This window comes from Saccostrea cucullata, unplaced genomic scaffold, assembly GCF_032062105.1.
Source record: "Saccostrea cucullata isolate Sc308-1 unplaced genomic scaffold, CSIRO_AGI_Scuc_v1 ctg356, whole genome shotgun sequence".
NCBI lineage: Eukaryota > Metazoa > Mollusca > Bivalvia > Ostreida > Ostreidae > Saccostrea > Saccostrea cuccullata.
In genome coordinates, this window is record NW_026918279.1 from 589,042 (window position 1) to 604,590 (window position 15,549).

Here is a 15,549-nt window from a genome sequence, read left to right on the forward strand (position 1 = left end):
AATTTCATTATGATTGGAAGTGTCTGGTAAAAATATATGCATCATTGTCAAACTACATAAAAATTAAGCTTTATAACTATAAATTCATCTGTTCGAAAAAAGGCTAATAAACTTAATAAAATCTAAAACTACAAAGAAGTAATCAAGAAATCTCGTAAGAGTGATAAACGAGATCGATATGTAATCGGAATGGCCTTTGCACAAACTGTATCGATGTAACAGTATAAGATTTATTTTAGGCAGTACTTATTGGCTGCATTATCGTAAAATGTTGTCTAATATCAATATCTTATGGTTTGTAAATCGTTTTAGTAGATGCATCGTTATATGGTAGTATTCGAGAAAAAAAAAACTTTCCAGTGACCATTTAATATTTCTTAGCACATACAGCATCTTTATAAAATGAAATATATAGAGATAAAGAACAGTATACGAGCTCAAAAGTCCATTATACAGTATAAAAATTGGAGCAGAACAAACACGGACCTCCAAAACATCTGGCCCCAAGACCATAAACTGAGAGCAGACTTAAGTCAAAAATTTAAATCAATATAACTTTGAAAATACTTTTGATATGAAAACAATTTTTAACATATGTTTAAATTGAAATACCGGTATTATACAAGCCTACAAATTCATAAGTATATTAACAAGCAATTCAAAATCAAAATGTGTTCAGATATATCATAAAATATACTATGTAATGTAAACTATAAACTAAATTTATATTTTTTAATCATAAATGTGTTTATATCTACAAACTATAAATGACTTAACCTTTTATATTTTGTAATTTATTTCATACAAAAGGAAATCTTAACTAATGATTCATTATCAAGCACAAAGTGCCATTTGCATGTACATTGATGCATGTATAAAACATCTTTTTTTCATGAAAGAAATGATGTTTTGAAAGAAATTTATTTAAGAAAATAGAATAAGCTTGCTCAGAAGATCAATTGCTACACAAATTGAGAGCAGAGCAAACGCAGACACAAAATATCAATATTGGGATTAGATGCAATGGAGTATTAGGCCTCCCTTAGGACCAGTCCTGATCTGCCCTTTGTCCTGATAAGATGGAAGGAGATAAATCAGAATAATTGCATAACAATCTGTATTTAATACGTCAATCTAATAAACTGTAATTGTAAACTACGTCAGAAATTCGACCACTTTTAAACGATTGTCTAAGTATGATTTCTGCGACTGAACAAATACTTCATCACAGAAATATCTCAAATGTATCATAACAGGTTCTGATTATATCTTTCTTTTAGCTTATAGGTTGCATATTTTGGGACGAAAAACGTAACAAATCTCTTGAATTATAATTTCCCAGAATATTGATAACGGTATACATTACAGTACTACGACAGACTTTACATAACATAATCATAAAAAAAACCATTGCAATTACCCTACGACCTCCTATGCAAAAAAAAAAAAATAAAATTCAAAGCTTTAGGTAGGACAAAATTTTATCTTATTGGTACGGTCGCGATGGCTTAGTGATAGGAGGCTCGCTTTGTGATCGGTAGGCCCGGGGTTTAATTAACATTCGCTGTGCCGCATGGACCTAAGTCTTCAGCACTAGTGAGGGCTCTTTCAAAAGGCTCTTCTGGAAAGTTACCGATTCATCCAATATGATCTTAAAACTTACGTCCTCTTTTAGTGTAGGGGGGTACATTAAATAATCATCACTGCTCATTAAATTTGTGTGCCAAGTATAGGACTAAATTTGAAATTCTTCAATGGTACATGTATTTAATGAGCTATCATATGAAGGGAAACATTTAGCAAGTGACATAAAAGTACAATGAATCAATTTATTTATTGCAGTAATGTGAAATATGTTGGTAATTGATATTGATATAGATATAGGTCTTGATAAATATAAAACATAGAAGTTAAATGCCTATGGGTTAAAATCACGCATGATGATATTTTTTCAGGGATAAGCATCTACAATGACGATGGGTAAAGAGAACATGACAACTGAAGCATCAGCACAAGACATCGGTGGGGTGTTCTCGATATTTATAGAGATTGTCACCATCCTTGTGAATATCTTACCTTTGTTGGTTGTTACTCGTGGAAAAACATTTCGAACACGATCCACAACGGAGGATGTAATTCTAGTGCTTAGTTTACTGTACATTTTCTCAGCTCTGATTCCATCTCCAATGGCTCATGTCAGTTACTTCAGCAACACTTGGATTGGAGGCGAAATAACGTGTAAATTGTATCAATTTCTGGTGCACACTTTGAGAACATCAGTGCTTTGTACTGTGGCAATATTGAGCTTGAATCAAACAATATATATTTTTCATTTTCTCAATATGAAAGACTACACATATTTACCGAGTGCCAAAACTAAAGTTATCTGCATCATTCTGTTAAATATCATTGGATGCATGGTTATACCGTTCATGCCTTTAGTTGGACTAGGACCGATGACTTACCGAAATGAGCGCTGTGAATTCTGGCTCTTCCAGAAAATTGAAAATGGAAATGAATATGCTTTTCTCATCTTATTTCTGTGTTTTGCAGCTTGTAATGTTCTTCTTATTTCAATATCCAATCTAATTTCGCTGTGTTGCAAGAACTTTATCAAAAGAAAAATGTGTATCTCAACGAGTGTTGGGGAAGAGGGTGGATTTCAGTGGCAGACAGTTGGAACACGTGTATTGACAGGGAATAATCTAGTTTTGGCAGTGTCTATCCCAGTTATTATTACCTGGGTACCCACTATGGTAAACTGACTATCATAAAACGATTGCTCAGAAGTGTACTTCCAAATATTTTCTCAATATTTTCCTTTTTAATTTTTTTTCTAAAAAGGATACACTAAAATATTTTCATAAAACAAGTTATTTTCGGAATTCGTGCAATATAAACGACAGTCACTGTTAGATTTAGATAATTTTTATACAATGATTAAAATATGTTGCAATTTTGGTAATATGTATCAGTATTGTATGACTCAGAGATTAAGGTGCGTGTCTTTCTTGTATCTTTTTTCCTTTGTAGATCCTGGTGCTTATGAGAGAACTTGGCGTTAATGTCAGTGCAGTATCGATTTTATACGCCTTACTTGGTACTTCCGTTTCCGGTTTGGTGAACCCAATCATTTATGGTCTATGTGATGTTAACTTCCGCCGACGCTATCGACGTTTATTCATGGCCATCTGCAACATCAAACAAATGGCACCAATAACTGGTAAAGATCTCATGTCAATTTAGTAGTCACGATCATATTCTTTTGTTTTACATTTAGTAATAAGAACAAACTGACAAACTGAGAGAAAATCAAAGTGACGAATGTGTTTGATAGCAACATAAAATATATGAACTTCAATATAGTTTGAAACCTTTAAATATTTCTACAGGATCATTAAAACCTTTCTTTTCCTAATTTTGAACGAAACTCATAAATGATCTTCAAGTAAACTCTGCATTGGTATAAAGTATAAACTTCTTCCTAAATATTGATATTCCAATCATAAGTGGGCTATAAATAACATATTTAGATCAAATAGAATATTTACGTTTTGTATCTCGTTTCCAGATTTTTTGACGACTGTAAATTATCACCCCAATGTCTTAAAAAAAAAACTCTCTTTTCCCCATCTTTAGGATATTTTTTCTTTTAAATAGATATTCCACCAGTTAAGGATACTCCAAAGATTTCACATTGGCGAAATTTAATTTGCATTTAATTCTTTTATAATCAAAGATAACATAATAAATATATATATCATCTGAAAGCTTGTTAAATTAAATGACCCTAATTTAAACTTTCATTTACAGCTTATTAAAAAATAATTTATATTTTTATGTAACTTATAGTGCATTTTTAGTTTATATATATTTTTTGTGTTTCACCTCTGAAAGTTATAATTTTGCCTCAAGGTAGATTTAAAATTGAACTTAAAACCGTATCTCAGATTTTTGACAATTCTTCTTTTAAAAAGGTTACAGCCATTTGTCCTTTAATTCTACAAATTCATTAGACTTTCTCTATATTTCCCTCAATAATTCCTGAACCATGCAAGATATAAAAAAATATAAGATAGAAATTTGTGAACACACATTCGATACACAATCTAACCAATTTCAGAGAAAATGGTTTATAAATAAGGAATCTGAATCATTTGAAATAATACCACCAACTGGCTGATCGTACTTTACAGTAAAGGAGCAACAACAATGGAAGGTTCTTTTCTTTATTCACATTATGTAGGTGTTTTTAATTCAGTGAAACAGGTTCAATTCTGAATAAGAATGTTTCCCCGGCAAAATAAGAAGAGTTCCACCTCCTAATTTATAGTCATAAATGACCTGTAAGATTTCCTCTCCTAACTCATGAGTCCCTGTAGTTTAATTACTGAAAACTTCTGTGTAGCTAGTGAAGGATCCCCCAACTGGTCACAGTGATTTATTTAATCTTTTATGAGCAGGCAGTCGCAGATCAAATCAGAAGCTTAAATAAGTTAACGGAACATTCACTTTTGGTAGTGCTTATGTTTCATTATTATTAAAAAGTTAAACCAATTCATTTTTAGCAAGAACTTTTCATGCTTTATTAACATAATTAAGCAGTTATTAATTTCTTTTCTTATCCAAAAAACTCAGCATTGTGACAAAAATCTTGCAAAAAGCCTTAGGTGTATCCTAAACTCAACAGTGTTCGACCTTACAGCAACACGTTGCGGCATCTGAATTGGATGAAATTTAATATATCAAACTTCACTCAGAAAAAGTCGGGGAGAGGGGTGCCAGTCTATATACATTGTACTGAATTGTCACTTATTTTAACTTAAGATGAAAAAAGCTTCATGGTAGGCATCATCAACAAGCTTTTCACGGCTGAAATATATACTCCTACAAAAAAGTCAACTCTGCACTTCATATAAATAATTGTTAAAAAAAGCAATTATCAGAACAAATCAAACTTTTCATTGGTTATTTTAAAATTTATTTTTAGATCAAGTTGTTACACGGTCAGCTTCCGGGGTAGAGACATTAACACCTGACAGGAGATCTCGTGGGAACGTACAATCCTCGTCCTCCGCGGGATTTCTAAATTCAGCATTTGATAGTCAAACAGCATCAGATTTCACATCCTACCAGCCATCAAAGAAAGTAGTAGATGTGACACTAAATGAGGAAACCTCATTGCCGTCAGAGGGAACTCAACTTCTTTCCGGTAAAAATGTACAAAACTCTGTTAGATCAAGGAATGGAGAGAAATCGTGCATGATTCCCGAAGAATCTTCCGCGGAATTTTCTGAGGAACTTGATTTATATGAGGAATTGACCTCTGGCGGATCTAGCGAACACGATGACAGCCTTGATGAAATAAATGAAACATTCATATAATGTTTATATATATGCTATATGCCTTTCCATGGGAGGAGGCGCTCAAGATTCTGCTGTTTCGGAGTGTTTATAATTCATAATAGTATTAATATTTCAATAATGAAAGATGCATTTATATATTCAAATGTTAAAATTCATAACAGTATTCATTTTTCAATAATTTAACATTGATATAATATATATTACATATTTAAATGTTATATATTCTTATCTTTGAAGATTTAGTTCAAAAGTTCTGTAAACCATATGTCTTTCCAAAGTTTTGAGATGAAATATGAAAAAAATAACGAACAAAAATCAATACAAATTGGGAGTAAAGCAAGCATGCACCTCTAAAAACATTGAAGGTGGGATCAGGTGCCATGGAAGAGTAAGCCGCCTCGTGCTCTTTGTCATGGTCGGTTTTTCAGACAGTTCAGTGTGTATATGATTGGCTACCAATTAGTTAGAAAATCATTAGTAAGTAAACTACTTAATGAATGGGGATTATGATTGATGACAAAATCATTTTATTGACCACTGAACTTATACATAGGGCGTCCCGATCGTTTATCTGGCGTAATAAATTTTAAGAATTATTGGAAAGATTTCACAGGCAAAGGGCGAAAGACGAAAAAGACCTTTAAGCTTTGTTGGAATGGATAAAATGAATGAGATGCATTATGAAAACCATCAATATCTCTGTCTTCTAAGATTCTAAAGTGAAGTAGAATTAAATAGACTACACGATGATTATGTTTTGTTCCCAAACGACGAAGCAGGTTCAAACATCGTCTTTGTTAAGCTCGTAATTTACATTGCATTTTTAGAGGAGCTGGGATTAGTAAGTAGTAATCAATCTTATACAAATAACTTCTTTTCCAAAGAGGGAATTCTTCAAAATTTTACTTCTGTTCTAAATATTTTCTGTATTCCAAATAATCAACATTATTTGCCTGTAATTCATTTATCTGTAAATTGTTATTGGTTAGATAACTATATGTACACTCCCACCAAATAAATATAAATAGCGGGTTCCAGTTAGTGTTTTACAAAGCCCTTTCCTTACCCTTCAATAAATTCTGAAGAGTATTGAAGGGGAAACCTCAGAAATACTATACAGTGTATTCAACGGCTGGTCGACAGGTGATGCTTACTCTTCCATTGCATCTTAACCCACTATTGATGTTTCTTGCTCCTATTTTGTTTAGCATTTGTACTGTTCCAAGAGATTTTTAGCCTTTTTACTATACGTTTTCATCATCATATCTCACTGTTCTCCTATACTTGTCTCAGCAAATGTTCTCGCTGAAACCTTTGACGATCTAAAAGATACATTATTGAAAAGTTAAGCTTCAATTCTTATTGTCCTTTTAACATGTTCAATATGTTTTTATTGTGTAACCTAGACCTTAGAAAAGGATTTCAGAAATGGTCACGAAACAAATAATTTCTTGGCACTCATTTTTATGGTGTTTCTTCGAAAGATTATTCATTACGCTGGCTCAGTTAGTAAAGCGGCTTAAAAATCTAAAGTTAATTGGTAGGCCTACATGTAGCAACTGTTCCTTTGCCGAGCCCAAGGCACTTTGAAGTGATGTTTCGGGTCCTTCGAATGAGACCTTGAAAATCGAGTCCGTGTGACACGGCAGGCATTGGGATGAAATGTTCTTTAACTGCTCATTAGCCTTAATTGCCGAGTAAAGATCTTAATTTGAAGTCCTTCAACGGTTATATGGCTCCTCTTTACGAGTGAATATTTCTTGAATGTGAGCTACGTCCACATAAATACAATCTATCAATCTCAAAATTTGGGAGTAAAACCTGCCAATTCGATTTATATACACAATCGAAAATACTAGTAACAAGAATTTCTTTTACACATATTCACAATTAGTAATTGCTTATTTTGAAGCTCACTGCTTGAAAGTTTAGATTGCTGTTATCGGTGAGTGTATATCTATAATTTGATTTGAAAAATAAAAAATACGGACGTAGTTTGATATTAAAAAAATAAAGGAATTTTCTTTTAAAAGTAAATTAGCAAGAGTACCGGAAGGAAAAGAAAAATAAAATTACGTGATATAATAGGTTAATATCCAAAAATTCTTTTTTTGAGAGAAATGGAAAAAAGAGGAAGTTGTAGAAAAATTTATTTTTGTGCATACATGTACGATGATGCATTTGTATTTCGATGCAGAGTATTGCACTAAAAATGGAAGTTATAACTTTATAGTACTGATACTCTTAAATTTACTTCAAAGTAATACAGTTTTCGAAATGTCAGCTTCACCACCTTCAAGTTCCGTCAATATGAAGAAAGATTAAGTCGTGAATAAAAGCACTTAAATTGTAATATACTGTTGTTAATTGAGGTAATATAAGTACAACAATGAACAACAGTTTATTAATGCTTTAGAGAAAAACATTATGCAATTGAGTATACCAAATGAAAATCAAATATAATTTATTACAGGCACATGACCCTGTTTAGATGACTTGAAAATGAAGGTTTATTATTATCTTTTTAATTTTTTAAGCTTCTTTTTCCATGAAAATTGATAAAGATATGATAAACATTGAAAAGATTTGTTGAAAGTGACACTTTCATTGTTTGAAATCATTCACTACATGTATTTTACTTCATAGATATATCTTGAAATGATTTTAGAAGGAAAAAAAGATATACGTTAAAATTGCTCTTAACTTGAAAGGGTTGAAATTAAAAACAAATCATTATTACAAATAACTACACTCCTCTTGCATAGTTCATTACTGAAACATCTTTTCACAGTTTTCCTTGAAGGGTCCGTGTAATAGTAGAAATTTATGAAAGGTAACGTATTTGGATGAATTTCTTTCGGAATATTGTTGATCAGCAGAGAAGCAAAAAGATGTAATTTATGGAGTATAATCTATTATCCCAAATCTGAATGATATTTTCACGTCTTAAGCAAGATTAATGATAAAAAATCGAGAAAGGTGTATCTATATTCATTGATAAATCCTTTTATAACTATTTGTCCGTAATGTTATTGATGGAATGCTTCGAATTCATAAATTAATAATCGATTTTAAGTGTAAGAACAGTTGAATCTTAAATATACAATTATGCATCTATGTGGTAGTGAGACGCCGCGCCTATTGGGAAATAAATACTTGATTTAATTCAAAGATGTGAGAATTTCTCATTTATTTAACATTTAAAATGTATTTTTAAAAAATTACCCGCTGAACTAGGATTGGGCACTTTTTAAGAAAAAAAAAAACCCAGCAACAACAACAACCTCTTCACCGAAAAGAAGTATTTCCTGAGTTTTTAAAATATTAAGCATTTTCTAACTACAAAAATCTTAAAATAGAACATGTTTCATTGCAGAGCATGTTTTTAAATCTAAAATGCTGACGATCATCACCAGTATTCTTAAAATATCATTCCTGCAGATCTTCCGTATCATCATGTACTTATCGGCAAATATAGTTCAACAGGATTTATCTAAAACAAACAATGTTGCATGGTTTTTCCCTGTTAGCAAAAGGTTCATCATGCGGTACAAATTATGGTATATTAGTTTTTGCTATTTATTACAGATATTTATTGTCAACAATGGTGCGTATTAAAATTTTTATTTTTGTTTTGTCTTTTTATTTGAAATTTTCATTATTTTAAGACGTTTGTATGGTATTGAAATGATAAAATTTTATTTCTAAATGTTTTCGAAATATCCACTGCGTGCATTCTAGGAAAGATTCAATCTCAAAAGTTTTATAGAGTATATCACAAAAAATTGAATGGATTTGACTAGCATGTAAAACAAGCTTTTATCCAAAAGTGATGCTACATGTAATTGCGCTATTCTCCAATTGTAGATGAATTTAAGGTACTGCACTTTTTAAATTGAAATATGTTCTTAGAAGCCAGAAAAATGTGATTTGTATAATTACATTTTGCTTTCCCTGTTGTGCAATTTTTCTGTCCCACATCACGATTTTAAGCAAAATTTAGGTATTAAGAATATTTGTCACACTCAAGGAATGTGCAGGAATTTAAACCTTTTCTTCAGAAGGGCTTCCTACCAATCAAAAACTTGTGGTAAAAATCATTGAAATCTTTTTCTAGAAAAATGGCCTCATATCCATTCCAAGTTTCTAAATGGATCGCTGCTATTAACCTGGACAAAATCTTCGACATTTGACCATGATGTCATGATCACCACCAACATTAATACTACAGACTGGATAAGAGTCAAAAATCCAAAATACGTGGTTAAAGATGTGCTGAATTTTACATTCGTGTCTATTAGAATACGCGAATATAGGTCTAGTGATTTGAAAAATCACGTTGAATCTAACAACACTTTTAAAGGTAAGAATTGCAGACTTATGAATACATGTCCACAACAAATTTTAAGTTTTCTTAAGTATAACAACTTAGCAATGCCTCCTCAAAAACAAATACACACAAAAACCTATGACTTTTTCTGCAAACCACGCTTGATTTGTCACTCAAAAATATACGTACATATATGTTTTAAAACAATGAGTCATTTTTGTAATATTTCATATTGTTATGTTGAGTTGCTTGAAGTATTAAACTAGGTGAGGCAACATGAAATAGTATGATACTAGAGCAATATTATCCATGTTTTTTTTCTTATTTCTTAATTATTTTCAGCTTAATACTAATAATTTTATATTCAAAAATAACTTTTAAAAATACAACGAACGGCTAACGGAGTTAACATAAAATAAAGGAGTTGAAAAAATTCAAATATATGATGTGAGGAAATAATATACATGGAAGATCCATTAAAGCACTCTCATGCATAACTGAATTAACTTTAAAAAAAAAATAAATCACAAAAAAGATAATGAAAGGAGAATTGTTATTAGCAAAAAATTAATCTGACCAACTTCTTCAAAAGGAAAATTCTAAAAAGAAATTTAAACAGAAATATATTTTTGGTATGAAATGGCAGGATTTCACTTATGACAGTTTCACAACCTTTCATAGTTGAAGTTATTAAATGCAAAGAGGGAGATTCTACGAATATATCATGGACTGTGGACTATTTCCCAGCTACAGGACACTACTACATTTATCATACATATGCCGACAATATATCAAAAATAATTGCAGTAGTTGGAGATGATGCAAGATTTGTTGAACCTTTCAAATACATTTTCTTCGGAAAAGATAACGACTCTCACAGCATAAAGTTCGCAGTGACGAATATAACAACAGCTGACGCGGGTTACTATACTGGCGGTGTATCGGAGTACGTGGCCTCTTCCTATGCAAATGGTGTGGTACTTCTTGTTCAAGGTACAGTACATAAATTCTGTTATATTTTCTTATACATATATACATTGTATATTTTACATTACACATATATTGTACATATATTTTGTTATATTTTCTTAATAAATATTGAAAATGCATATCTGTTCATAATCCTTATAACAAAAAAAATGTTTTAAATGAAGTATTTTGCATTATTTACGAGGGGTTATCAAAAAGTTCGTGGACTGAGGCTATAAAATTAATACAATGTAGTCTGTGCTTTCAAAATCGATAAGGAACATAAAACAATAAAAAATGAAGAAATGTTGAAAATTTTGGCTTGATATGTTCATTAGCTTCCAAATTATCATAAAATAAAAACGACAATATATGATCACCTGGCGCTGTCGCCGTTTAGTTTCGTGACGTCCGACAACGTCATTGTTTTTCAATGTCTGCTTCTTCTACTTCATACACTTATTTTCATGAGATTCCCTGGAGCTAAATAAGGACTTAAATCCATCTTATTTATATGATTTTACAATGTAATGAACAGCGGCTTTCAATGCATGTAATATTGCAAATGGATTGGATTTATACCTTGGGAGAGATCCATTTCATTTGATTGTGCAAACATGCTTTGACTTTTGAAGTTTAAATTCTACAACATATGATCTACGTCATATTTTGACGTGATAGATTTTCCACACCTCGATTACAAATCGACATTACTTGTACATCCCTTTTCTCTCCGACTCTCTTTTGGCATTAAAAAACAAGTACTCTGGATGTATTTTATTTCTCCGTAGCCAGATAAAACATTTTCTAGGTCTAAACCAGTTTTTTTATCGGCAAAACTTTATAGAATGTTGGAAAAGAAAACCCCTCCCCCTTTTTGACGTCATTTTGAAGGCCTTATTTGTATGGACACTCTCTGTAAAATTTACGATAAATTTTTATAGAACTTCTAGAATGAGGTAAAGATTCCATATTTTATGGAACAATAGTGTCCCAACACATACCTGAATTAACGGGATCGATTTTTGGATGTCAAATGTTAATAACAAAAGAGTTTTTCTCAGTTACACTTAAGTCGAAAAAACGTAGTTTTCGAGGTTGCGCCGCCTTGACATACCATTGCTTACAAAAACATTACTAATTTATCATAAGAAAAAATTTATGATTTGAGGTTTATTCTATAGATAGAAAATATGATGCTTACTAGATATTTTAAAATTCATTGATGTGCCTAAAGCGGTTTTAATTTTATGGCGCTAGTCCACGAACTTTTTGATACCCTCTCATATATGTTTAATTCCCTTAATTTTGTAATCAATACATTTAGGATAAATTATCAATCCAACGGTATTTACATAGACGTACATTTAGCTAGTGTTTGTATAATGTGCTCATTATATGAAAATGCTATGTTCACCCTTTTCGATATAAATAGAGACAAATTAAATTATAAAATATCTGAAAGTTAACATTTGGTCAAAGAATAATTCGCATTGTCTGAATGGATACTCAATATTCAAATTATTACAATTTTTATTTAATGATTTTTTTTATAAAACAGTTCCCCCAATAAATCAATATTTCTCTTTAACAATTCCATCTTTGAGCTTTACGTCAAAAGATTTCGATAAAAATACAGTTACATACCTGAAAATTCAGTGTTTCCTAAAATGTGTTTTGGTATAATTGTTTACATTTAATTGTAGTTTTTGTTAAGATTTATTTGGTTAAATAAATCAAAACAAAATAATGGGCATTTGCCAATTTAGATTATGCAAAAACTAAAAAAAAACAAAAACAAACTCAGAATCAATGACATCAAAATCAAACAAGCCCCCCACCCCATCCACCATCCCCTAAAACAAACAAAAGTACAAACAAACTAAGAAACAAAAGTATTAAGGTTCATAAACCCTCTGTTCACTCATATAAAATGTTGCTTGAATGTTAATGATTTTCCAAAAGAAATGTACTTTATAAGTAAAATACAAACAATTATAGCATAGCTTGCGGGGCAAAATTGGACAAAAATGACACTTCAACTTGGCAAATCTATAAAGGAATAATAGACATTTACGTCATTAAGAGTTATCTCTCTTATCAGAGTATCAATGACCCTTAAAAGAATAACTTTATTTATATTATATCCCCTATTTCGTATACCAGTTCTTGTTGTAAATAAAATTTTGCTTGCTTTCACACTTTGAAACAACAATATTATATCCTTGTTCCCTTCAAACGTTTTATTTCTATATTTACAGGAAAACTAACAAAACCCGTGATAACAGGGAACCTGACATATCATATTGGAGGTCCTGCTTACTTCCGCTGTTCCAGCAATTCTACCTCCGCCCCTTTCTATTACAAAAAGTTCCCACCCCTGTTATACTTTTGGTATGTCAACGACACAAGGTTGTCTGGAATATCCAAAGAAAAATACAGATTTACTATAGCAAAGAAGGACAGGTACAATCGCATATCATGTACAGCAAAGGAAGGAAAAGGAGGGCTCGAGTCAGTGCGAAGTGAAGATCTACACGTTGACGTTTTATGTGAGACGATTCATAATTAACAAATAAAAAAGGTGTAAAGTTGAGATTTATTAAGAAATGAAATAGTTAAAACGCCACTATGTATGAATGAGAATTTATAGTTTAATTATATAATTAATCGACTCTATATTGTAACAAGTCTCAATATCATTTCGAATCTTGTATGATACCATAAATACTAATGCTTTAAGAACTGAGGTACTTTTCAAATAACTTACGACTAATTGATTTACTATTTGAACACAAGACGATTACTCTGAATTTGATTATCAGTCACTCTATATTGCAAAGATTGGTCAGTACAAACTTCTCTGTTCTTGATTTATTTGACGTCTCTCGGAGCCCTGTGGTCTCTCCGTCTTGTAAAGACCTACCTGTTATACATGTTTGCCCCTCGATTACAATTTCAAAAAATATATCTTCGGGTTGCATGCCTCTATGTCTAATTTTCTTTTCAAAGCTATCTGGAACACGGTGCCCAGCTATCATATTTTGTGAAGTTCTATCGTTTACACGTCTCTCAGTCACTCTGTCTCGTTAAGACAAGCCCCATACACATAGTTTACTACTCGGGTAAGGTTACATATATTTCCGTTAGGTAGACGTGTATAGGTCTTTTGATATCGTCATTTATTTTGATGAAGTTTCGCAAGTTACACCTCTATTTTTCACTGTCTTGTGAGGACCAATTCTTTACGACATCATTCGGTCAATCGGACACTTGGGCTGATTTGTAAAAATCTTTCGGATAAGGGTTTTTGTACTCTTTCATGTGAAGTTCATACAGCTAATAGGTTTATTGGACACTGTCTTGTTATGACTCATTTATGATATATCTTTTAATTACTCTTGTTTTATAAAGAACAATCACTTGAAAATCTCAGGGTCATTTTGACCCATTACTTGTACATTACGCCTTCCGATGTTACATTGTCGCTGTCAATTAGGTCTACAGCCCTTTGGCCCCTCTGTCTCGTGCTTTGATCACTTTAACATACACACAAAAGATGGTAACTTTTTAGGGGGTCTTTTTTGCATACAGATGGCCCAGATGAAAAACAGATATGGATTTCTCCACCACCGCCACCTGATGATAGACTCTGTGTACAGGATGGAGGTATATTTGGACCTTTTAATTGTACTGCGGACTGCAATCCACCTTGCATGATTCAGTGGAAGAACAAAATACCCACTGGTGAATTCGCCAATGCTACTTCCTTAAGGCTTGATTCACAGATAATACCAGAGAGACGAGTGGAGAAAGGAAATGTGACATTATTTCAGTGTGTAGTGAAATGGAGTTCTGGCAAAGATGATGGTTATAAAACAAGAAATCTGGATATACAATGTAGAGTTTTTTTTATATTAACAACGCATTTCAAATTCAATTACATATTAATCAAACTCATTTCATTAATTGAATGTATGATAGTGATTTTTGCTTCGAGGAATATCTTAATATCTTTCATTCATAGAAAATACTAGCATCAGGTTTGAACATGTTGAATAGGAATAGGAGGGTTGTCGGTAAAGTTCGTGGACAACATTGATAATTACTGACAAACCTATTGCTTTGTGATGCTATTTAATATAATTTGTTTTAATCTTTTTCTACAGTTTCCAACTGCAACCCGGATGTATCTGCTACAAAGCAATATGTATTAGCAATCGTTGGCAGTTTGATTACTCTTTTTGCTTTGTTGACTACAGTTTTTGTCTGCTTCAAAATTACTCATCATGCACGTAAAAGGCAAAAATCCAAAAGTGAAAAAGGTATGGTATCATGCTCACTGTAATTTGAATTAGGGACCTACTTAATTATTTTCAAAGCAATTTATATACTTTGGAAATTGTTGATTCTAAAACACCGTAAAGAGTATATTTCTTTTAAAAGAAAACATTGGAGAAACTTCAGAAAGTGTGCAAACAAAGCAGGAAGAGTATCAAAACAATTCTGAAGTTATTTTAGATGATGATTTCTCACAAGGAGAGCTGTATGAGGAATATGATAATGGAGATATACAAGGTGGAGGAAGGAACACCAATTGTTTACGCAAGAACAATCCAAAAATAATCTTAAACCATAAAAATCAATGTGAGAATAAGATGGAAGAGCAAGGGGAAAATAATGGATATCAATATCAGGATATCCATGAGGAACAAGGACAATTTTATACACCACTTAACCCTGTTTTACAAACGGATCAATAGATTTGCAGAATAAAAGTGACAACTACAAACTTGAGCACTCATTGAACAGTGCGAGGATATACACTGCACTTGTGAACGAACCAGTCTCTCTTATTCGACTTCACTACCATTCACTTCGAG

The 15,549-nt window shown here is 31.8% G+C and overlaps 2 protein-coding genes across 3 annotated transcripts; both read left to right on the top strand.

Annotated features, from left to right (window-relative positions):
* The first annotated feature begins 1,961 nt into the window (after positions 1-1,961).
* LOC134261862 (galanin receptor type 1-like) lies at positions 1,962-5,520 on the top strand. The gene is made up of 3 exons (XM_062744259.1): positions 1,962-2,756; positions 3,034-3,223; positions 4,991-5,520. The coding sequence occupies exons 1-3, from the start codon at positions 1,971-1,973 to the stop codon at positions 5,383-5,385; spliced, it is 1,371 nt and encodes a 456-aa protein (XP_062600243.1). The 5' UTR covers positions 1,962-1,970; the 3' UTR covers positions 5,386-5,520.
* A 3,319-nt stretch (positions 5,521-8,839) lies between these two features.
* Positions 8,840-15,548, top strand: LOC134261835 (uncharacterized). 2 transcript variants are annotated; one of them, XM_062744230.1, is made up of 7 exons: positions 8,840-8,974; positions 9,485-9,730; positions 10,379-10,690; positions 12,928-13,218; positions 14,261-14,566; positions 14,836-14,991; positions 15,113-15,548. In XM_062744230.1, the coding sequence occupies exons 1-7, from the start codon at positions 8,911-8,913 to the stop codon at positions 15,427-15,429; spliced, it is 1,692 nt and encodes a 563-aa protein (XP_062600214.1). In that variant the 5' UTR covers positions 8,840-8,910; the 3' UTR covers positions 15,430-15,548. The 2 variants fall into 2 exon arrangements, with proteins under 2 accessions (XP_062600214.1, XP_062600220.1); XM_062744236.1 differs by having other exon boundaries at positions 14,836-14,961.
* Position 15,549: the final 1 nt, after the last annotated feature.

Coding starts and splice junctions, on each gene's coding strand:
- LOC134261862 (XM_062744259.1), top strand. CDS start 1,971: ATGACGATGGGTAAAGAGAACATGACAACTGAAGCATCAGCACAAGAC. Junction 2,757..3,033: donor TTACCTGGGTACCCACTATG/GTAAACTGACTA, acceptor TTTCCTTTGTAG/ATCCTGGTGCTTATGAGAGA. Junction 3,224..4,990: donor ACAAATGGCACCAATAACTG/GTAAAGATCTCA, acceptor ATTTATTTTTAG/ATCAAGTTGTTACACGGTCA.
- LOC134261835 (XM_062744230.1), top strand. CDS start 8,911: ATGCGGTACAAATTATGGTATATTAGTTTTTGCTATTTATTACAGATA. Junction 13,219..14,260: donor TCTACACGTTGACGTTTTAT/GTGAGACGATTC, acceptor TTTTGCATACAG/ATGGCCCAGATGAAAAACAG. Junction 14,992..15,112: donor AAAATCCAAAAGTGAAAAAG/GTATGGTATCAT, acceptor TTCTTTTAAAAG/AAAACATTGGAGAAACTTCA.